The sequence below is a fragment of the Leptodactylus fuscus genome, chromosome 5, assembly GCF_031893055.1.
Source record: "Leptodactylus fuscus isolate aLepFus1 chromosome 5, aLepFus1.hap2, whole genome shotgun sequence".
NCBI classification, from domain to species: Eukaryota; Metazoa; Chordata; class Amphibia; order Anura; family Leptodactylidae; genus Leptodactylus; species Leptodactylus fuscus.
Window position 1 is genome coordinate 94991314 of NC_134269.1, and position 24952 is coordinate 95016265.

At 41.8% G+C, this 24952-nt stretch overlaps 2 protein-coding genes across 2 annotated transcripts in view; one reads left to right on the plus strand and one right to left on the minus strand.

The window, feature by feature from the left end:
• CIB2 (calcium and integrin binding family member 2) overlaps nt 1–10703 on the minus strand; it is a 67442-nt gene extending 56739 nt beyond the window's left edge. The window contains exon 1 of the mRNA XM_075273867.1: nt 10692–10703. The gene's annotated coding sequence lies outside the window, so the exon portion shown is untranslated. The remainder of the gene's footprint in view (nt 1–10691) is intronic.
• Nucleotides 810–24923, plus strand: IDH3A (isocitrate dehydrogenase (NAD(+)) 3 catalytic subunit alpha). Its single transcript, XM_075273849.1, has 11 exons — nt 810–890; nt 11206–11268; nt 13047–13130; nt 14404–14518; nt 14610–14797; nt 15126–15259; nt 16400–16502; nt 16792–16856; nt 22699–22783; nt 23134–23286; nt 23796–24923. The coding sequence occupies exons 1-11, from the start codon at nt 858–860 to the stop codon at nt 23877–23879; spliced, it is 1107 nt and encodes a 368-aa protein (XP_075129950.1). The 5' UTR covers nt 810–857; the 3' UTR covers nt 23880–24923.
• Nucleotides 24924–24952: the final 29 nt, after the last annotated feature.

Here is a 24952-nt window from a genome sequence, read left to right on the forward strand (position 1 = left end):
TGGTGAGGAGCATTAAAAAGAGATTACAGGGAAATTCCTAATTTTTTTTATTTAAAGAAAAGTGCAATATGGAGTCATTTTTGCCAGTTTTTTGGTTACATTTCCCAGATCAGCTGACCAGAACTATCCTATCATACATCGCTATTTTCTGATTGACACAGATCACAGCCTAACTAAATCTCCAGGAATTTTAAACTGCAGCCTTCCAGTTTATACTGTTGGTTTTCAACCTATCCAAAGCATTGGGCCAGATCACCAACATAGCACAGTAATGGTGCTGATAAAGAGGAATTCATGCTGGTGACAGGACCAATCCCGCACAGACCAGCTGCACCTACAGCCTCCATTCTAATGATAGTAGTGCAGCAGCGCCGTCCACTGCATAGTGGTGGTACTAGGGAATCGCAGCATACTAGAATAAGAGCAGCCTCCCTGCACCAGCTTCCGGCACATTCGGAGCCCGACACATCACATAACGATGACCTATCCACTATTAAAGCTCCATTTATTTAGCCCCTGTCCCACATGGGTGCAGCATCTGTGGCACATCCGAAGACTGCCATGCCACTCCTTCACTAATGTAAGTGACTGCTCCAAGGGCAATGAGACTGCTAGTGCACGGCGAAATTTGTGCGACCATGTTTAGCATTGCATTGAGTGTATCACTGCATATGATGGGCCTCCTCATCGTCCGACCATAGGAGACTAGGAAAGCACTGCCAGCAGCCACCAGCGCGCTCTTGTCTCCACCTCAGTAACTAGGCAACATCTACGTCCGGCCCGTTGAAGCATCTTCCGGTAATGCATGGGCGTGTCTTAGAGACGTCACTGTTTTCCTCCTCCCCACACGGTCTCGCATGAACATGGCTGGTAGCGCCTGGAGGTCACTGGTAAGCAATAGTTTTCAGAAGACCCAGTGGTAATGGAAGAAGGCAGTGGGCATGGACACAGGTGTGCGGGCAGGCTGGGATTCTTCTAGCTCTTATGAGTGACAATAGGTCTGATGAAGGTGACGTGTGCCCGCGGGAGGACACTAGAAGGGATGTGCACGGCCGGGGGAGTCTAGAGCGCGGGGTACAAGGTTATTGCCAGGCTCTGAGGGCAGGCTGTGTATAGTACCCATGTAGGCATGCTCTGAGGGCACAGTGTGGGCAGGCTGTGTATAGTACCCATGTAGGCATGCTCTGAGGGCACAGTGTGGGCAGGCTGTGTATAGTACCCATGTAGGCATGCTCTGAGGGCACAGTGTGGGCAGGCTGTGTATAGTACCCATGTAGGCATGCTCTGAGGGCACAGTGTGGGCAGGCTGTGTATAGTACCCATCTAGGCATGCTCTGAGGGCACAGTGTGGGCAGGCTGTGTATAGTACCCATGTAGGCATGCTCTGAGGGCACAGTGTGGGCAGGCTGTGTATAGTACCCATGTAGGCATGCTCTGAGGGCACAGTGTGGGCAGGCTGTGTATAGTACCCATGAAGGCATGCTCTGAGGGCACAGTGTGGGCAGGCTGTGTATAGTACCCATGAAGGCATGCTCTGAGGGCACAGTGTGGGCAGGCTGTGTATAGTACCCATGTAGGCATGCTCTGAGGGCACAGTGTGGGCAGGCTGTGTATAGTACCCATGTAGGCATGCTCTGAGGGCACAGTGTGGGCAGGCTGTGTATAGTACCCATGTAGGCATGCTCTGAGGGCACAGTGTGGGCAGGCTGTGTATAGTACCCATGTAGGCATGCTCTGAGGGCACAGTGTGGGCAGGCTGTGTATAGTACCCATCTAGGCATGCTCTGAGGGCACAGTGTGGGCAGGCTGTGTATAGTACCCATCTAGGCATGCTCTGAGGGCACAGTGTGTGCAGGCTGTGTATAGTACCCATCTAGGCATGCTCTGAGGGCACAGTGTGGGCAGGCTGTGTATAGTACCCATCTAGGCATGCTCTGAGGGCACAGTGTGGGCAGGCTGTGTATAGTACCCATCTAGGCATGCTCTGAGGGCACAGTGTGGGCAGGCTGTGTATAGTACCCATGTAGGCATGCTCTGAGGGCACAGTGTGGGCAGGCTGTGTATAGTACCCATCTAGGCATGCTCTGAGGGCACAGTGTGGGCAGGCTGTGTATAGTACCCATCTAGGCATGCTCTGAGGGCACAGTGTGGGCAGGCTGTGTATAGTACCCATGTAGGCATGCTCTGAGGGCACAGTGTGGGCAGGCTGTGTATAGTACCCATGTAAGCATGCTCTGAGGGCACAGTGTGGGCAGGCTGTGTATAGTACCCAATTAAGCATGCTCTGAGGGCACAGTGTGGGCAGGCTGTGTATAGTACCCATGTAGGCATGCTCTGAGGGCACAGTGTGGGCAGGCTGTGTATAGTACCCATGTAGGCATGCTCTGAGGGCACAGTGTGGGCAGGCTGTGTATAGTACCCATGTAGGCATGCTCTGAGGGCACAGTGTGGGCAGGCTGTGTATAGTACCCATGTAGGCATGCTCTGAGGGCACAGTGTGGGCAGGCTGTGTATAGTACCCATCTAGGCATGCTCTGAGGGCACAGTGTGGGCAGGCTGTGTATAGTACCCATGTAGGCATGCTCTGAGGGCACAGTGTGGGCAGGCTGTGTATAGTACCCATCTAGGCATGCTCTGAGGGCACAGTGTGGGCAGGCTGTGTATAGTACCCATCTAGGCATGCTCTGAGGGCACAGTGTGGGCAGGCTGTGTATAGTACCCATGTAGGCATGCTCTGAGGGCACAGTGTGGGCAGGCTGTGTATAGTACCCATGTAAGCATGCTCTGAGGGCACAGTGTGGGCAGGCTGTGTATAGTACCCAATTAAGCATGCTCTGAGGGCACAGTGTGGGCAGGCTGTGTATAGTACCCATGTAGGCATGCTCTGAGGGCACAGTGTGGGCAGGCTGTGTATAGTACCCATGTAGGCATGCTCTGAGGGCACAGTGTGGGCAGGCTGTGTATAGTACCCATGTAGGCATGCTCTGAGGGCACAGTGTGGGCAGGCTGTGTATAGTACCCATCTAGGCATGCTCTGAGGGCACAGTGTGGGCAGGCTGTGTATAGTACCCATCTAGGCATGCTCTGAGGGCACAGTGTGGGCAGGCTGTGTATAGTACCCATCTAGGCATGCTCTGAGGGCACAGTGTGGGCAGGCTGTGTATAGTACCCATCTAGGCATGCTCTGAGGGCACAGTGTGGGCAGGCTGTGTATAGTACCCATCTAGGCATGCTCTGAGGGCACAGTGTGGGCAGGCTGTGTATAGTACCCATCTAGGCATGCTCTGAGGGCACAGTGTGGGCAGGCTGTGTATAGTACCCATGTAGGCATGCTCTGAGGGCACAGTGTGGGCAGGCTGTGTATAGTACCCATCTAGGCATGCTCTGAGGGCACAGTGTGGGCAGGCTGTGTATAGTACCCATCTAGGCATGCTCTGAGGGCACAGTGTGGGCAGGCTGTGTATAGTACCCATGTAGGCATGCTCTGAGGGCACAGTGTGGGCAGGCTGTGTATAGTACCCATGTAAGCATGCTCTGAGGGCACAGTGTGGGCAGGCTGTGTATAGTACCCAATTAAGCATGCTCTGAGGGCACAGTGTGGGCAGGCTGTGTATAGTACCCATGTAGGCATGCTCTGAGGGCACAGTGTGGGCAGGCTGTGTATAGTACCCATGTAGGCATGCTCTGAGGGCACAGTGTGGGCAGGCTGTGTATAGTACCCATGTAGGCATGCTCTGAGGGCACAGTGTGGGCAGGCTGTGTATAGTACCCATGTAGGCATGCTCTGAGGGCACAGTGTGGGCAGGCTGTGTATAGTACCCATGTAGGCATGCTCTGAGGGCACAGTGTGGGCAGGCTGTGTATAGTACCCATCTAGGCATGCTCTGAGGGCACAGTGTGGGCAGGCTGTGTATAGTACCCATCTAGGCATGCTCTGAGGGCACAGTGTGGGCAGGCTGTGTATAGTACCCATCTAGGCATGCTCTGAGGGCACAGTGTGGGCAGGCTGTGTATAGTACCCATCTAGGCATGCTCTAAGGGCACAGTGTGGGCAGGCTGTGTATAGTACCCATCTAGGCATGCTCTGAGGGCACAGTGTGGGCAGGCTGTGTACAGTACACGTGTGGGCGGCCAGTAGTGACGAGACTCCAGCTCCTACTACTTGCACATTGCAGTGTGTATGCCCTGGAGGAATGTCACAGTACTACTGCCCCCTCTGGGAGCTCCAGTACTACAGATGGTGAGGGGGGCAGTGGCAGCTCTTCATGTCTCTGTAGCCTTGTCAGAGAGAGATAACCAGCCCTACCCCCTGTACATAACCTATGGATGCTAGTAATGATGCTTCCTGCCCTTACACATTAAACCACCATTCTCATCAGTTAGCTGGTATATGGCCAATGACTATGTTGCCCAACTCTCCTTTCCACATGCATGCCTGGCTGTACCTGTGTATTGAATAGGAGAGACAGCCTTATCTCTCCCATCACTGCTGTTGAGGAGTGTCTGGAGGACATGGTGCATGTTTGGTTGAACCTTTCCAAATTGGCAGAACTTCGTCATCAGCTTAAAGAGGGGGTTATCCATTTTTAAAATTGATATCTTATTCATAGGATTCACATTTGGTTTTAGATGGGTAGGGGTCCGACTGATGGGACTCTTTTAGATTAGCTGTTGCCTTGTGACCGCGGGAGCTGCAGTGCTCACCTATTGTATCCTATTAATATTATAAATGTGAAAGTTTGTGGGTTTGTGTGTTTGGATGTTTGCATGTTCGGATGTTTGTTCCTCAATCATGGAAAAACCGCTCCACCGATTTGGCTGAAATTTTCCACAAACATAGTTAATACACCCGATTAAACAATAGGCTACTTTTTGTCACAATAGCGCACATACGTTTTTCCCAGGACCCCCACAAAACCCAAACTCACACCACTATCTCTGCAATCTCACACACTTTGGACCCCGATTTGGCTGAAATTTTCCACAAACATAGTCCCTACACTCGATGGCGCAATAGGCTACTTTTCGTCACAATAGCTCACATACATTTTTCCCAGGACCCTTTGGATTTTCGGATGTTTGGCGGTCAATCACGCAAAAACCGCTCCACCGATTTGTCTGAAATTTTCCACAAACATAGTCCCTACAATCGATTGCGCAATAGGCTACTTTTCGTCACAATAGCGCACATACGTTTTTCCCAGGACCCTTTGGATGTTCGGATGTTTGGCGGTCAATCACGCAAAAACCGCTCCACCGATTTGGCTGAAATTTTCCACAAACATAGTTATTACACTCGATTAAACAATAGGCTACTTTTCGTCACAATAGCACACATACGTTTCTGCCAGGACCCCCACAAAACCCAAACTCACACCACCATCTCTGCACTCTCACACACTTTGGACCATAGCAAGCCACAAAATTCCTATTGCCCTCTACAGCCTCGCCCCTAACCCCACACAATCTCATATACATATACTTTACCACTTTGCCCCTCACCTTAACGATTCTCTAGGAGGCACTCTTTAACGCTCCGGAGCAGCCATGTTTGCCCCCACCACTCTGACAATCCGCGACACCGCCCACCCATGTCAATACCCCTAGGCGGTCTAATAAATGCAAAAAAAAAAAGTTTAAAAAAAGTAAAAAAAAATATAAAAAAAATAAATAAAAAGGATTAAAAATTCAAATCACCCCCCTTTCCCTAGAACACATAAAAGTAGTTAAAAACTGTGAAATACATACGTTAGGTATCCGCGCGTCCTAAATCGCCCGCTCTACAAAGTTATACAAATATTTTTCCTGTTCGGTAAACGCCGTAGCGGGAAAAATGGTCAAAAGTGCCAAACTGACATTTTTTCACTGTTTTGATTCTGCTAAAAATTTGAATAAAAAGTGATCAAAGCAATAACATTTCCCGAAAATGGTAGAACCAAAAAGTACACCCAGCCCCGCAAAAAAAGACGCCCTATACATCTCCCGTACATGCACGTATAAAAAAGTTACGGCTGTCGGAATATGGCGACTTTTCAAAAAATAATTTTTTAACACAGTTTTGGATTTTTTTTAAGGGGTCAAAATGTAAATAAAACCATATAAATTTGGTATCCCCAGAATCCTAAGGAAACACAGAATACAGGGGACATGTCATTTTGGCTGCACAGTGAACGCCGTAAAACCAAAGCCCGTAAGAAAGTCGCAGAAATGCATTTTTTCTTCAAATCCACCCCATTCTGAATTTTTTCCCTGCTTCCCAGTACATTATATAGAATAAATAATGGTGGCATCATGAAGAAAAATTTGTCCCAGGAAAAATTAAGACCTCATATGGCTCTGGGAGCGGAGAAATAAAAAAGTTATGGGGTTTAGAAGGAGGGGAGTCAAAAACGAAAATCAAAAAATGCCATCGGCGGGAAAGGGTTCACTTCAAATACTTCTGTCCCAAAGTCACTATGTAAAGTTTCTCACAACACCGTATATATAGCAGCTCAAATACAAATTAGCTTCAACACAAAAGTCTCACGTATTCTCAGAATTACAGCAAAAACAAGATACAAACTTACATTTCATATCCCATACCATATACACAGTACGAAAACCTTACCCCCGCCTGTATATATCCACTTCTACAATCACCGCAGACGAAGTCGCGGGTACCAGCTAGTTTGTAATATTAGCCATAGTGAGTGCTGCAACAAATCCATTCAAGCCTGATGGGCAACTCCTACAGAACTCACTCCAGCCGATATATAGTGTAAATAGCCACAGAGAAACAGCCCATCCTTGGATGAAGCCACATCCAGCTCACCACAGGCAGTAACTTGTAAGACCTGGTGTGATCCACCTGTTACATGTAAGTTCCCGGGACACTGCTGACAAATAAATGGGTTCTTCATAAAACTGAGCATTATAAAACCAGTAGTACATAGCCACCTGACACATTGCAGCCAGTGTACTGTAGATGCACTCTTAAAAGCTCAGAAGATCCCACAAGTGTTGGATTTTTTCTTATTTACATATTACAGACAAGTGTTCTCACCCAAACTCATTGCCTCATAGATCCCAATGTTTGTTTGATTTCTGTGGATTATTTCTTTTAAAATGTACTGTATGAGCTTTGGCAGAAAATTCCTTCATATGAAATTAGTTCCATACAGAGGTATAACATGACTGTATATATAAGCTATAAGATGCACCTTTGTAATCTGTGGACTATGGTGTAATGCTCCTTTATGGTAGGGCAAGATGCAGACTTTGGCTATGACTCAGGTTGTGCAACCAAAGATCACTATTGCTCTGCAACTCCTTAACTAATTTAAGTGAATGGATTTTCATTGCAACCAGATAGATACTGTATATTGTGAATTCTAGTTGCAAAAAGAAACAGCACTGCTCAATAGTTTCTTGGCTAGAAGTCAAAGACACAGCACCTATGGGATCACAATAACTTAAAATAATGAAGTAGTTAGAGCGATGCACCATTGTTTGGTTGTACTAAAGGAGTAAAGCCAAATTTACCATGTAGCCCTAGCCTGGTGAACTCACTAAGAGAAATATCGCACAAATGTAATCGGGCCAAGGAATACTGGTTCACTTGACTCCTGTATTTTCTGGCCTGATCATGGCTGTCAATACCGTGGTAATTTGGAAGCTCACATCATCATAGTGAATCATGAGCCATGGTGCTGCTGACAACAGAACATATTTTTTGGCCTGATCGTGTTCCTGTGAAAGGGTCCTAAAAGGTATGTCGAAATGCTGGACATTCATGTGGCTGGAAATTATTTTTACGCATATTTATGGGATGGTCTCTGCAACAGTTGCATGGATTTCTAAAAGACTGTTTCACAAGAATAAGGGTTTACTCACAAAAGCGAAAAATGGTGGTCACCCGATTGTGTTTAAAAACAATGACAGCTTATGGATGTATTCAGACATTCGTTGTTTTTTTTTTTTAAACAGACGGATTCGGGTCATCCGCTATGATAAGCAGATTTGGGCTCAGGCTCTTTTTTTTTTTTTTTTTTTGCAGCACAATCTACAACAAAAAAAGCTGTGTTTTCTCAACATGAAGCCTTAGCCTTGCCAAAATGTCTACAGTACAACAAATCTGTAATTATGGGGGAAATCCAGAAGTGAAAGATCCTTGTTCTATAAAGAGTCTTAAGTAAAAATGATCTATTAAAGCCCCATTTTCACTTTAAATTATTACTGTATATCACTTTTTTTTTAAGTATCTTCAGCAGAAATGTCAGTTTTTTTCTTAGTTTTTTTTATTTTTCTCATTTTGTTGCTGCAGTTTTGGAGCTGTTGCAAATACCACACTGGGGAAAAATTGTATGCCAGTGTAAATAAAAGGAACAACTAGCGCAGGGACTACGATACACGAAGAGGTTGTGGCCTCAACATCATCCCTCTACGTCCGTTTTCTGGCATAGAGGGAACGATGAATTTGCCCCAGTATAATGTGTGAACGAACTCTGAGACAACACTGTTCTACTGATGAAGGCTGTGTAGTTGGCATTAGTCCATACCACTCGGGTGTGAGCCACTGTGTGTATTGTGAAAGCAGTTTATGCTATGGGCAGTGAGTAATGAGGACTGCAATGTGACCTTGACATGCTAATTTTCAATTTGGGCTGCTTCTTTTTAGTGACTTTTCATGGATATGACTTTGAGGTTGTCCAGATTTTTTATTTTTTTTGATTAGGCTGGTGTAGGTGAAAAAGACCAAAAACCCATACTCGCTAGTCCCCAGTCCTAGTGCAGTTTGGTCCTGCTGCTCTGATATTTTCTTGCGGTGTCAGTCCTTGTCGCACAGTGATGCCCCGTGTCTAAAGAAAAGATATGGGACGTCCCATGTCCTTTGCTGAGAGCACTGAGGAAAGGGACACCGCTCGCCACGGTGCAGCAGGTACTTCTGCTGGAAGAAAATACTGCAATAGTAGACTGGGAGACACCAGAGCACTGGAGACAGGTGAGTATGGGGTTTTTGTTTGTAGGATTATTTTTTTTTTGTTGTGAAAGGGACAGCCCCTTTAATCTACTTCCTACCTTGCTTTCTAATAAAGTAGCTTCTTTCTTCTATATATTTCTCTCATTCATGTTGCTCACCATTCTAGTCAGACAGCTTTTTAAAGAGGGCCTGTCACCAAATAGAACATGCTAAATAAAAATAATTTTTTTGATTCTTGCTGCGCCCTTGATAAGTTTGGTGTTTTTCTTTTTAAAATCTGGCCGCACATTCCAAAGACATGACTCCTGTAAGATTACATGTAAACTGTCTCTGATTCTCCAAGTGGGTGGGAACCTTGTCTTTCTCAGAGAATGTAAAATGTTCCCGTCCACATAGAGAATCAGAGCTAGTTTACATATAATCTTCCAGAGGCCTCATCTTGTGAATCGGTGGATGGATTTTAAAAGAAATACAGCATATTATCCAGGGTATTACTACAGATAAAGAACAAAACATGAGGTTAGGGAGCGTTCACACTACCGTCGGTGTCCGACATGTAGTGTCCGCTCCTAGTGTCCGCTCAAAATCTGTCACGGACACTAGGAGCGGACACTAGATGTGTCCGTGACACCTGTCATTCAAATGAATGGGCATCGGGTGCGTTCTTTTGCACTCCGTGCCCGTCCTTCCCTGTCCGCAAGAGAAGATGTCCGACTTCTCAAGCGGACAGAGGAACCCTGCATGCAGGGCTTTTCTGTCCGCTTGAGAAGTCGGACATCTTCTCTCGCGGACAGGGAAGGACGGGCACGGAGTGCAAAAGAACGCACCCGATGCCCATTCATTTGAATGACAGGTGTCACGGACACATCTAGTGTCCGCTCCTAGTGTCCGTGACAGATTTTGAGCTGACACTAGGAGCGGACACTACATGTCGGACACCGACGGTAGTGTGAACGCCCCCTAAAAAAGACTCAGCATGAGGAAAAATACAAACAATGTTTATTAATAATCATATACATACAAACAAGGATAGACAAAAAAAAAAAACAAATACAGGGAATTTCCCAATAGAGGTCAGCACTGCAGTTGGTTGCAGAACCCCAATTGGTGAAATAGTATTGAACATACATGGGTATGGTTTGCAACGACTGGAAAAATCAAGAGGGTTGTTGTATGGAGCGGCTACTATTAGCCAAATTACATTGAGAGGTACATAGTAACACAGCAAAAATGCTTTAGTTTAGAAAATTACTTGTCAACTGACCAATTTTACTGCAAATATTTTTGCTAAGCTATTCTAGCTGGTTACAAAAGAGTTTGTTTTATATAATATAGATGATCCTACATCTAAATTTGGGCAGAATTAACAGGTTCTACACGTCATCATGAGCATAAATCACCTGCCCTGTTCGGGCCCTTTCTGCTGTGGATTATATCAGAGGTTAAATAAAGCACGAAACTAAGAGGGGCATATAATGAATATATGGGGGATCTCCTAATTGGTATATATGAGCTACTATCCTCCTTTGAGTGCTATGTTGTTGCCTTTTATTACTACAGATAGCGCAGTGAAGCCCTTGCATGTTATTGTGAAGGGGTCACCGTGATATCACATGAAATCTCAGATAGAAAGTGATAAGTAAATGAGGTAATACTAGCTGAAATATATATATATATATATATATATATATATATATATATGCAGTACATATTGAAAAAAATAAATAAATACCCGAGGGCTTCTTTGAAGGAGTTTCTCTTGTTGTGACAGCAGCTTCCGAAAACGAATGCCAGTCCAGCTACTAAAGGCTACAGCCAGCCCTGTATTTACAAATAACATATTACTTAGTGGCTTACCACATTAGCAGCTGCTGACACTCAGAGAGAACAGCATTGATGTCCATGGATCCTAGTTGGGCTTGTAAAGTCTGTAGCATAGTAAACATCCATTCACTAATCTTAAAGTGGAAATTATTGGAAATCTAGTGGGATATAATTTTGTCTTTACATAAATATATAGACAATACAACCTTATACAATTTTCTGGTACTGTTCTTTACTGGTGCCTTTGCTGCACACTGATGTTTCTTGTTTTCTGTAGCTCACTTGTCACTTTGCTATGTAGACTGGGTGAGCATGCGCAGAGCCATGAAGGTTTGTTCCTCCAAAATGGCTTTGCCCAGGAAATATTTTTCAATAAAAAGAACTAATTGCTAACTCTTTGGATTGTTTGTTTATTCTTATAGATCAGTCGCTTGGCAGGAGCCATCAGTACTCCCCAGCATGGAGCCAGGCCATTCTCTAGTCATGTGAGTATACAAATGGCATTCTAGCAAGGAAATCCTATTTTATTTAATGCCTTCAGATGTTTGTTTATGGAAAGCAACGACATATGAGTAAAATGGTGAGGTGTCTACATCATTTTGACCTATAATTTTATACTGTAAACTATGGTCAGATACCCAAAGTTTCACATTATTAGGTTGGGGCCTAACGTGGCGGAAACGCTGCAGAAAAAAAATTGCACCATTTTACAGTCAAAGCGAATCCCATGCCTACTTTGTTTTAAAAACCACACTTCAAACATCTCGCGATTTCCAAAACTGGAGCGGTTCTGTTTAAGTGCCATGACCTTTCCAATGCTTACACCACAAGCCATCTGATTTATAGTAGCTGTGTGATGTCATTACAGTTTAGTCCAATTTACCTCTATAGGAAGAGGCTGTAATTACAGCGGCCCTTTCTTAAAAGTCATCATTGAGGGTCCTGGGTATAGAATCCCAATTCACCTATATTGGCCCATCTGGAGAACAATGCCTTTAAACTTCTTACAGCTATAACAGAGGTACTTCAGTACACAGGGATATGATAAAATTTCCTCCATAACTGTATATTATGGAAAATACAATGAATGGGGTGAAATTAGAAAAAAAAAAACAGTTGCTTCATTTTCTTTTGATTCATCTAATTTATATAGTTTTTATTACATTTTTGTTAAAAAAAAAATCTGCATCACGGTATTCTGATAGATAGATAGATAGATAGATAGATAGATAGATAGATAGATAGATAGATTTATATTTGTTGGACAAGTAGTATCAAAGAATTTAAGCACTCCAAAGATGAATCTTGAAGAAGTGATTTAATTATACCTTGTAAATTCACAAATAATCCATACAGAGTATGGACATGTTCTAGTTTTTAATTATGCCTTTTTGCACAATGTGTGATGTTTTGATCTTTTTGTTAAATGTTTTGGACAGGCTAAGGGTTGAATAGATAGGAGCAAACATTTTTATCTTATTAGTCCTGGTTCACATCTTCGTTTGGTATCCAGTTTGGGGAATCCACTTGGGGGCCCCCTGAACAGAATACTGAACGCATTAAAAAGCGATAAGCAGTGAAAGCACATGGACCCCATAGAGTATAATGGGGTCTGTGTGTTTTCCATGCGGTGTCCGTACGAATCATATGGAGCGAAAAATAGTTCTTGAAGTACTTTTCTCTCGTGCGGAAAACACATGGACCTAATTATAGTTTATGGCGTCCGTGTGCTTTCATTGCTCACCGCTTTTTAATGCATTCGGGGGTCCCCAAGCAGAATACTGAACGCAGATGTGAACCAGGCCTTAGTATGGACCTTTTTAGATATTACTATACTTTATTTTATTTGATTATAATTTTTAAATCTTATTAGTTTGGACTAGTTTGTGCACACTCTTGTTCTCTCAGTGTGTGCAGTGATAAATGCCCTGGTTGGTCCCTTACTTGTCAGTGTCCTGACTTCTGATGTCTAACCTCCATGTCTCCGTTCAAGAGACTGCTATGGCTGCCCCTTGAGCAGAGAGGATTTTTTTTTAGCAATGATCAGTCTCCTAGGTATGCTTAAACTCCATTAGACATCGCCAATCTAGAGCTGTCAACAGTTTTGAGGGGTTAAAACTGCAGACAGATTTAATTTAAATATGGAAAGGGATTTTGTTTTCCAAGATGGAAGCCTTGAAGTTTAGGTTCTGACTTCAAATGTAATCTGTTAGCATTGTAGCAGATGAAAGGATATACTTGAAAGTGTGTATCTTCTTCACAGATGCAGACTGTCACACTCATACCAGGTGATGGAATAGGACCTGAGATTTCCTCTGCAGTAATGAAGATTTTTGAGGCAGCCAAGGTGAGTTTAATGCTAGAAATGGCATTGTAAAAAAAACGATGGTGTAATATGTATATGTCCATTCTTGTTCAACTTTTAATTCACTTTATCAAGCTAGTGACTATTTTTACTAAATGAATTATCTGGTTTCTAGTATTGCTGGGCTATTCTTGGGATAGGCCATCAATATTAAACCTGTGGGGGTCCGGCACTCTAGACCCCAGCAAGATAGGCCATCAGTATTAGAAACTTGATAAGTCGCCAAGCTGATTTTAAAGGGATTATGTGGCCTTATGATGAATATACAGTACTATATTTTTAACATTATTCTCTATGGCTATTGGATTGTCATCCATTATAATCACCATTATTGCTGTCTGTTTATTTCTAAACATGCTCAGAAAGCTGAACAAAAAAATGAACACTAACTGATGTTAGTGTCTGTTTTTTTAATGGATCCTTTAATAGATCAGGACACATTAACATCAGTTAGTGTTTTTAACGGACCTTATCAGAACAGACACCCAACAGTAGTGTGAACCCACGCTAAGGCGAAACGCACATCGGGGTGTTTTGGTTCCCCCACTGTTGATGTTCCGGGGTTAACTCCTTATGGTCTATTTACACTGCCAACATGTCTATGCGTATGTATTGATATTAGATCTATGACATTTATTGTTGTACTTCCTATCTATTTCTAATCAGGATACTCTTCATTATAGGTTTATCATACCTTAGATTTAGGGACCTTGTTACATGTGATAAAATCTTTTGGGGGGTCAATACTTCGCACCTTGATTATTTCACAAGTGTGTACTTTGTTAATGCAGTGTATATACTTACCTCTTTTTATGAGGATTGGACTAATAAGGATTAGATGCCATATATGGGGATATTTTCGCCAGTTCATCAGTAGTGAGAGGGGTACGGTTCTGTCGGACTGTTTTTATACTGTTGGACCCCTCTGTGTTGCCCTCCATTGTATGTTATATGTTTTGTATGTGTTTTATTACTATTTTTCAATAGATATATTTTTTATTTTTTTGTGTTCCTCAATCTTTGTTGTGGTTTAGTAGTGTGAACACCCCATTAAATATGCTTTTTCCTCTTTACTGGTATTCCAGCATTTTTCTTTATTTTTATAACACAATTACTGATTTAGGGCTAAGCTTCTTTTTATCTCTATTTTTACAGTGCCACGTAAACATTTTTGCTTTTGTGTATACTTGTAGCTTGTTGGACATGCATTATACTTTTGCGTAGGAATATTTTAACTGTATTGCTTTTATTCCAGGCACCTATCCAGTGGGAAGAAAGGAATGTTACCGCTATTAAGGGACCTGGTGGCAAGTGGATGATCCCTCCTGAAGCCAAAGAGTCCATGGATAAGAATAAGATGGGACTTAAAGGTAGCTTCTGGTTCTTATCTAATAATTGTAGTGACAAATCTCTGCATTAAATAACACTATGATTTAATGACTCTCATCACCTGTTCATCAGGACCTTTGAAGACACCAATTGCTGCTGGACATCCATCCATGAACCTTTTACTTCGGAAAACATTTGATCTTTACGCTAATGTGCGTCCATGTGTCTCCATTGAGGGTTACAAAACTCCTTACACTGATGTGGACTTGGTTACTATCCGGGAGAACACTGAAGGAGAATACAGTGGAATTGAGCATGTGGTATGTGACAGTACTGTACTCTATTTGGAGCGCCAAAGTTAGCACTAATTATCTCTGTATTAGTCTAGTAGCTTTACTGAGTTAAGTATATAATACTGTCCTTCAGAGTCCTGTTTATCTGCTGTTTTGGCGCCTGTAAGAATTACCATGGCCTATTTCTCTTTATGGGGTATTTTGGTGTTTCTAGCAACCACCCAATCATCAGCCAGCATACCCTAAGTATGTGCAAATTATATTTTTCAGTAACTGGTGTAGCATGTGCATTTCTTTCTACACCTATTAAGTAATTTATTTATTTTTTTACCTAATGCTTTTTGGTTTCTTTTAGATTGTGGATGGAGTAGTTCAGAGTATTAAGCTGATCACAGAGGAAGCCAGCCACAGAATTGCAGAGTTTGCCTTTGAATATGCGAGGAACAACCAAAGAAGCACAGTGACGGCTGTGCACAAAGCCAATATCATGTGAGTTTCTGGTTATGCAAAGGGGTAGAAAAGTGCTATATTTCTTTATATATCTGTTTGACATAACAGCGATTTCTTGATTTGTGCTCTGACAATAGATGTACTCTTTAGTCTGGAGTTTGACTTGTGTGCCTTTTTTTTTTTTTTTAAACCGCGCCGGTTTTGGAAATCACAGCATGTCTGCGCTGCGGATTTTACCACAAAGTGGGCATGGGATTCGCATAACTCCCATCCACTTTGCTGTTACTGTAAAACGCAGTGTTTTTTCTCATCGCAGGCAAATCGCCACATTTCTGACCCGTGGGTCCCTGGCCTTAGGCTGGATTTACATTTTGTGATCTGTACATTTAAAAATAAGTGGCAGGCCACAACTTGTAAATATATTACATTATAGAGCCACTTATCAGCACCACTACTGAAATTGTCACTTGTCACTACTGTACTTCATGGCTGATGGGTTACCTTTAAGCTTTATTTACATAAAGCAGGAACATTTCTTTAATGAACCCTTGCCTTGTTTGGCTACGTGCATATGTCTATAATGATGAGGTTTTTTCTTGTTCATGTAAATAAGAGGTGATAATGGTCAATTATTGTTTATATTCTGTTCACATGCTCTGGTGTCATGGCTTCCAATTCATTTAAAAAGGAGCTATACCGCCAAACATATTTATCCTCTGTTCATAGGATAAATATACTGATTGTTGGGGCTCTAACCACTGAGACCCCTACTGATCCTGTGAATGCAACAAGGGGAAATAGTGGCCCGAACCCTCTGGTGGACAGATACGTGTCCCAGCTCCCATTCACTACACTGGGAGTGCCAGTTGCTGTAATTGGGCTATTTGTAGCGCTCTTATTGAATTGGGAATGGTGATGTCTCTTTGTCCACCAGGGGGTTCAACCACTTTTCTGCAGCTGCATTTACAGAATCAATGGGGTCTCAGTGGTCAGACTCATCACCAATTTATCCTCTATTCTATGGTTAAACATGTTTGGTGACATAACCCCTTTAAGTGGTCTGTCAGGAATCTGTTCTTGTTTACACAACTTGTAGTATATTCATCTTGGAAGTTTATTTGGATCTTTTGTTATATTTGCCTTTGCAGTGTTTGGTATATTTTCTGTTATTCTTCTTAGGAGGATGTCTGATGGCCTTTTCTTGAAGAAATGCAGAGAAGTTGCTGAAAACTACAAAGACATTAAGTTTAATGAAATGTACTTGGATACAGTGTGTCTCAATGTAAGTTCTCAAGCTGTACCATATTATAAGTCATTGTTAACCACCAAGCCAAGGATCAATAAAACATTTCGGCTTTATTTGAGAATGATAAAATGACCAAACAGCAATATCAGCCTAGGCAGCTACATATTTCATCCTTAGCAATTATCCAGCACCTGTAGTCAAGTGAGCTGACACTTACTTTTGGTTATTGCTATACCCATATATCTTCTTATTCAGTGATGAGTTGTAAATCACAGTATGTATTGCAGTTGTAACTGTTCTCTCCATTTCTCGTCTTACTCTTCAGATGGTCCAGGATCCTACACAGTTTGATGTTCTTGTAATGCCAAACTTATATGGAGACATCTTGAGGTTTGTCTTTTAATGTGTAATGCTTCTAAATATGGCATGATACATGTTATTGCATGTACTTAGATTATCAATATCTCTGCCCATGTACATCTTAAGACTTAGCTAATTCTGAGTTCACGTCTACACTAGAGTCCCTGTCGTAGAAACTGCTGAAAGTTGTTGGAGGGGAAAAAAAAAAAAAAGTCCTGCATAGAGTTTGAAAACTGCTGACCCCATTACCTCATAATGGTATAGTCTGGGTACATTGACATATAGCAGTAATAATGTAGAAGGCGTGTAAACACAGTTTTGCTGTTTTATAAAACTGCAGTTACAGTAAAGCTCAGATGTGGCTTGTTTCCAAATTTCATTGTACCCTTAGAACGTGAAGAAGTATATGAGGCACTTTCCTGCCCTGTGTATCTTACAAAGGAGCACTGAAGCACAGCTTCGGTTTCTCGTGCCGGTTTACTTGATGATTATCCTCATAGGCAATGGGGCTAATCACTTGTAGGTTTGTGGTATGGAATCAGCCACAAGATCAAGCAGGACTCCTTTCCAGCATCCTCAAAAATAAGTGTCCATTGCTGCAAATTCAGGTGTGTGAACATAAACAGCACTGTGTAAATAAAATCTAGGTTTATGTTCTCTTCAGCCAAAATAGTAAACTACAAACTTGTATCCATTTCCAGTTTTGGCGAATAAAAATAAATACAGTACTGTGAGTGTATCAGACCTTTTCTCACACCATAGGTCAGACAACTGCTTGTTATACTAAGTTCACACTAGCATTGGCTCTCTGTTCAGGTCTGTCAGGGACCCAAACAACTGAGAGACAGACTGCTAAAACAGCAGTTACACACAAAGGCAAGTGGACTCCTTTGACTGTAATATGGTCTGTCATTTTAAAAATAGGTGTAGGCAAAAGTCTTTCAGGACCTTTTCTTTGTAACTGAGTGCCCAGCAGAGACTCTGGCATAGATGTGAACATTATCCTAAGCCACTTATATTCTGTTGTATGGGTGGTTACTCGCATACTGCACAAACCTTACTTGTGCCAAAGTGCAATATTGCTAAGAAATTAAACAAAAAAAAAAATTCACTGTGCTATTGACTAGCTCTGTAATAGCATATAAGCGGTTTAACCCCTTCCCGACCCATGTGGTACTATTACCACATGGATGTCTAGTGCTTCACGACCGATGTGGTAATAGTACCACATGGATGTAAACAATCCCCGCAGCGCAGTGCTGGTGTTCTTGGAGCAGGTGTTAGTTGTATCTGACACCTAACATCCTGCTCCATCCCCCTCCATCAGACATGAGTGCTGATTTTGGGTTTTAACCCGTTGATTGCCGTGATCAAACATGATCACGGCAAACAACGGGTTGCCCGATCTTGTAGGGATCCCCGGCACCCCCCGCTGCGAGATCGGGGGGTGCTGGTATCCCTACCATGTAGCCAGGGGTCTGATTAGTCACCCCTGGCAGTCCTGAGTCCCACTTACCTTTCTTATCCTGTGCGGGATCTCCTGAAGATAAGCTGTCCCGTCCGTCTGCACGAGCCGAGCTTCACTTCCTGTTTACAGAGTGATAACGTGCAGGCTCTTACTGAAGCCTGTGACTCACTCTGTAAACAGGATCAGTGATGCAAGCTTCACTCATGAAAAACACATGAAAAAGTTAAAAAAAAAAAAAAAAGTGGGAAAAAAAAAAGTGGGGAAAAAAAAAAAGTGTTTTGAAACAATTAATAAAGTTATCAAGCCCCAAAAACCCTTTTTTTCTATAGAAAATGAATTATAAAAAAAAACAACTAAAAATTAATAAAAACAATACATATTTGGTATCGCCGTGTCCGTAACAATCTGTACAATAAAACTGAAACAATATTTAATGTACACGGTGAATGACGGAAAAAAAAACCGGAAAAAACCCGCCGGAAGTAGTGATTTTTCGCCATCTCACCTTACAGAATGTGCTATAAAAAGTGATCAAAAAGTCAAATGCACCTCACAACAGTACCAATAAAAAGCACACATTGTCCCGCAAAAAATAAGCCCCCAACCAACACTGTCAACCAAAAAATAAAAATGTTACGCCTCTCAGAAGATGGCGATGCAAAAAACATTGATTTATGTCTCCAAATGTGTTTTTGTTCTGCAGAATTAGTTACGCATAAAAAAATATAAATGAGGTATCGCCGTAACCGTACCGACCCACAGAATAAAGATAATATGTTACTTATACTGTACGCTGCATGGCGAAAAATTTACAAGGTAAAACGCAATACCGGAATTGATTTTTTTTATTTAAATCCAGCAAAAAAAGAGTTAATAAAATGTATTCAGTAAGTTGTAGGCACCCAAAAATGGTGTCATTACAAAATACATCTCATCCCGCAAACAACAAGCCCTTATATGGCTGCGTCACCAGAAAAGTAAAGAAAATATAGCATCTAGTAATGCAAGAATAAAAACCCGCAAAAATCGCCAAATCATTAGAATACAACTGGCGGCGTCAGGAAGGGAATATATAAGCTGTGCGAGCGAATATCAGGGGACACCCCAGATTTAGAGCTTACGAGGGAAAATATACCAGAAGTGACCCCCAGAGTGACTCCCCCAATTATAGGAGCTACTGGGACCTAGTAGGAAATTCGGTGTTTGCAATGTCCTCCGCACAGCTTATATATTCACTCTTCGCCATCCGCTGTGCAGTCACGTCTGGGATACTAATACTCACTACACCCCCTGATAAATTCTTTGAGGGGTGCAGTTTTCAAACTGGGGTCACACCTTTGGGGAATCCACTTTTCTGGTACCCTACAGGCTCTACAAACATGACATGGCATCCAGATACCAAACATCTGAATCTGCGCTCCAAAAGCCGCATCGCGCTCCTTCCCTTCTGCGCCCTGCTGTGTGCCCAAACTGCATTTTATGACACATGTATGATACTGGTGTACCCCGGATAATGCACGTAATGTCATATGTGGGTATAAATTGATATTAGGGCACAGCCAGACACAGAAGGGAAGAAGGGTTATTGGGTTTTTGTAGCACAGACTTAGACGGTTTGTTTGTTTTTTTTTTGATGCCATGACACTTTTGCAGAGACCCTAAAATTGCCCTTACAGAATGGGGTCACTTCTTGGGGAATTCCAGTTCACTGGCACCTCCAGGGCTCTGCAAAAACATCATGGCACCCAGAAAGTCCCTCTAAATCTGTACCCCAAAAGCTAAAAAGCGCAGTGCTCCTTCCCTTCTGAGCCCTGCTATGTGCCCAAGCAGCAGTTTATACCTACATATATAATTTTTTGCCCCTCAGGATGGCCCACTTAATAGTTTTAGGAGTGCAGGTCTCTGACAACACGAAGTGGGTGCAACGTATTGGGCACCGAAATGGCAGATTTCTTTAAAAATTAAAATTTTCATTTTGTACATTAATTTTTGGGAAGCATTTTTAGGCTCAAAATGATAATACCCCTTTATTCATTCCTTGACAGGTGTAGTTTCTAAAATGGGGTCACTTTTGAGGGGTTTCCATTGTATTGGTACTTTAGGGGCTCTGCAAATGCGACATGGCACCAGAAAACTGCCCTCAAAAGCCAAATAGCCCTCTTTCCATTCTGAGCCCCGCCATGTTCCCATACAGCAGATTATGGCCACATATGGGGTATTGCCGTGTTCAGGAGACATTGTGTGACAAACTGGGGGGCTTTTAATTCTCTAACTACTTGTAAAAATTAAAAATATGGCGCTAAATGGACGATTTATTGGAAAAAAGTAATTTTTCATTTTCACATCTCAATGGTAAAAAAAAATCTGTGAAACACCTGTAGGGTCCAAGTGCTCACTAAACCCCTTGATAAATTCCTTGAGGGGTCTAGTTTTCAAAATGGGGTCATTTGGGGAGGGGGGTTCCACTGTTCTAGCACTTCAGGGGCTCTCCAAATGCAACATGGTGCCTGAAACAGATTTCAGCTAAATTTGCCCTCTAAAATCCCAATAGCGATCCTTCAGCTCTGGACCTTACAGTGTGCCCATACATCACTTTACATCCACATAAGGGGCATTTCTGTAGTTGGGAGAAAATGCTTGACAATTTTTGGGGTGCATTTTCTCTTTTAACCCCTTGTGGAAATGCAAAATTTGGGGTTAAAGCAACATTTTATAGCAAAAAATGTCACTTTTCCTTTTGTTGGGCCAATTCTGTTACACTCCTGTAGGGTCAAAGTGCTCACTATACCCCTTAGTAAATTCTTTGAGGGGTATAGTTTCCAAAATGGGGTCACATTTGGGGGTTTCCACTGTTTTGGCACCTTGGGAGCTCTGCAAACGGGACATGGTGCCTGAAAAGTATTGTTCCAAAATCTGGCCTACGAAATCCAATTAGCGCTCCATCCGCTCTGAGAGCGACCGTGTGCCCGTACATTAGGGTACCAGCACATATTGGGTATTGTCGTGTTCGGGAGAAATTTTGTAACAAAATGTGGGTGCAATTTTTCCTTTAACCCCTTGTGAAGATGAAAAATTTGGGGCTACAGTGACATTTTATTATAAAAAAAAGTAATTTTTCATTTTCACATCTCAATGGTAAAAAAATCTGTGAAACACCTGTTAGGGTCCAAGGGCTCACTATACCCCTTGATAAATTCCTTGAGGGGTCTAGTTTCCAAAATGGGGTGACATTTTGGGGGTTTCCACTGTTTTGGCACCTTGCGGGCTTTGCAAACGGGACATGGCGCCTGAAAAGTATTGTAGCAAAATCTGGCCTACAAAATCCAATTAGCGCTCCATCCGTTCTGAGAGCGATCGTGTGCCCGTACATTAGGGTACCAGCACATATGGGGTATTATCGTGTTCGGGAGAAATTGTGTAACAAAATGTGGGGTGCAGTTTCTCCTTTAACCCTTAGTAAATGTGTAAATTCTAGGGCTAAATGAATATATTAGTGACAGAAATTGAAAAATGTAAATTTGACCTCCATTTTGTTGTAATTGTTGTGAAATGCTGAAAGGGTTAAGAAACTTTCTAACTGCTGTTTTGGATTCTTTCAAGAGTGCAGTTTTTAGAATGGAGTGATTTTCGGGGGGTTTTATTAGAGAGGCCTTTCAAGTACCCTTCAGAACTGAACTGGTCCCTTGAAAAATGTGTTTTGGAAATTTTCTTGAAAATTTGGAAAATTACTGCTTGACTTGTAAGCCTTATAATATCTGAAAAAAATGAAAGGGTGATTAAAATTTGATTGCTACATAAATCAGAGACATGGTTAATTATATTTATGAAAAAATTTGGGTAGTATGGATTTCTATTTGAAAGGCTTGCAATTTCAAAGTTTGAAAACTGCATTTTTTTCAAAATTTTCACCAAATTTCCTATTTTTTCATAATAAAAGACAAAACATATTGACAAATTTACTACTGACATGAAGTACAATGTGTTACGAAAAAACAATCTCAGAATCACTTGTGTAAGTTAAAGCGTCTCAAAGTTATTGCCATTTAAAGTGACACATGTCAGTTTTGAAAAAAGAGGCCTGGTCCTCAAGTCACTTTTGAGCTGTGTCTCTATAGGGTTAAAAGAAATTTTGGTAGTGGCCGACTTTCTATAAAGAAAATCTTTTACATGATGGCACACTATACATATATTCCATTTCATGTAGAACACAGCACAAGTATTCACTTGTTCAGACCTGCTGATCTGGTGTTATGCTAGGTCCTGTTTTCTGTAACTTGCTTGTAGGGATGGGATTGTGTGTGATATTTCAGGTACTCCAGACTCTTTGGACATATACACTGTATTAGCTTTGACTTGTCAGCAGTTTTTGTTTTTTTTTAAATTTAAGTCTCTTTTCCCGTGCAGTGATTTATGTGCCGGACTGATCGGTGGTCTTGGAGTTACACCAAGTGGAAACATTGGTGCTAATGGAGTGGCAATATTTGAGTCGGTAAATAAATCAAAAATATTTTAATATATTTTCTCTTACGCATCTGGGGTTATTGTATAAAGTTTCTTCATATCAATAACTTTATTTTCTGTATCTGTGTGGTTAATGAGTTGATAGTAGCAGTATTGATAGGCTCCAGTTAAGAATAAATGATATTTCCATACAACCTCTGCCCACAAGGAATATAGTATAACCTAAGTGCTATAGGGTTCTTTGTATGATTTAGTGTTATTGGCTTTACCATCATATATATATATATATATATATATATATGCGTCTGTAAAATACAAATTGTCACAGCTATATACATAACTCACTGGCCTTGATTTATGACTATTCTTTTTATGCAGGTCCATGGTACTGCCCCAGATATTGCAGGTAAAGATTTGGCCAACCCTACTGCTCTGCTACTAAGTGCAGTCATGATGCTCCGGCACATGGGGCTGCAGGAACATGCACGCAAGATAGAGAATGCCTGCTTTGAGACCATAAAATCTGGCAAGGTAAGAGAAAATGATGGCTGCTGGTATACATAAACCCAAAAGTGACATGGAAATATTAAAAAGTTACAGGTGTCAGAACATGGCAGCTTTTAACCCCAAATAATTCCCCCCCATCCCTTATAGGGTTAAAAAGTAAAAGAAACCATATACATTTGGTATCCCCAGAATTGTACCAAAGCAAATACAGATGACTTATTTTGGCTGCAGAGTGAAGGCTGCAAAAATGAAGCCTGTAAGAAAAATCACACAAATGTACTAAGATTCTCCATTCTGAATCCCCCCCCCCCCTCCCAGGACATTGTACAGAATAGTAGCATCACAAAGACTATGGTGTTTGGAATTTGGGGAAAGTCATAAGATGTTACTGGCAGGAAGGGGTTGAGTAAAGGCATCAAGGGGCTACATACCATGAGTTTGATTTGAGTAGGGGGATGTTTTCAGCTTCTTCTGCTTAAACTTTTAATAGTTTTTTTTTTTTATTTTAATTGATGCATTTCTTGTTTTCCTAGGCCCTAACTAAAGACTTGGGTGGAAACGCTAAGTGCTCAGATTTTACAGACGATATCTGTCGCAGAATACGAGATAGCGAATAAGTCTCTGCAGGCTGCTGTACGCAGCTTGTCCTTATGACGTCACGCACATGTTCTGCTGATCTCTATTTCTGTCATCAACTCCTTTTACCTTCATTGAGAATGAGCAACAGAAAATACAAAGATGTGGGTCATTCAATGTGCTGGAAATCTCTGATAGTGAAGGGCAAAATCCTCTCCTCCTCCTCCTCCCAATTGGCATGAAATGCTGTAAGAGTTAGTTACATCTATGGCAAGAAGAGTCTATACTTGTTTTTGACACTGTGGTGGTCTAAATATCTTCACCCTTTGCCTGGTATAAAATACATATGTAACTTGTTGGGTGAGGCCAACAGTTCATTTCTGCTGCAATATCTCAAAACTCCTACACTGCATATCAGGCATTGATCCATCATATAGATTTAACTTATTTTAAAAGATCACTCCAAAGTTGTATAACATTGCATTATGCACACCAAATATTTTAATCTTTCCTTCTGACCAGCACCAAAAAAAAAAAAAAAAAAAAAAAAAAAAAAAAAAAAAAAAAAGGTAGAATGAGGAAGGGCATATTAGTGTTTGTCTACATCTGGAAGCAAGCAACTGGATTGTTTTAGTCTGCATAGCTCTTTAAGGATCCATTCACACGGAGGAAAATGGTGAAGAAAAAAAAAAAAAAAAAAAGCCTCCCATTGACTTCAATGGGTTCCTTTTTCTGCTAGCAGAAAATTCCTCACCATTTTCCGTAGTGTAAATGGACCCTAAGAGGTGATTCTATTTTGTAAGAATCGCCCATCTCAAATTACATTCTTTATTCAGGAACAATGGTTCAATCAACCACTAGAGGGTGCTGCAGCACATTGTTCAGTTGTGGGATAAAGCACAGTCCAAATCAGAGCCCACCTTTATGAATGTCTGGTCTTGCCTTAAACTTTTCTTTTATTAAAGCTGTATTTATTATGTTTTGGGGGAGCTCACCCTGTATTTGTGAACTGTATGCTGCTCTGTGTTTGTATTGAACTTTTTTTTTTATGCAATTTCATTAAATGTGCAAAACGTTTCAAAAAATCATTTTATAGTCATTTCTGACTAGGTGA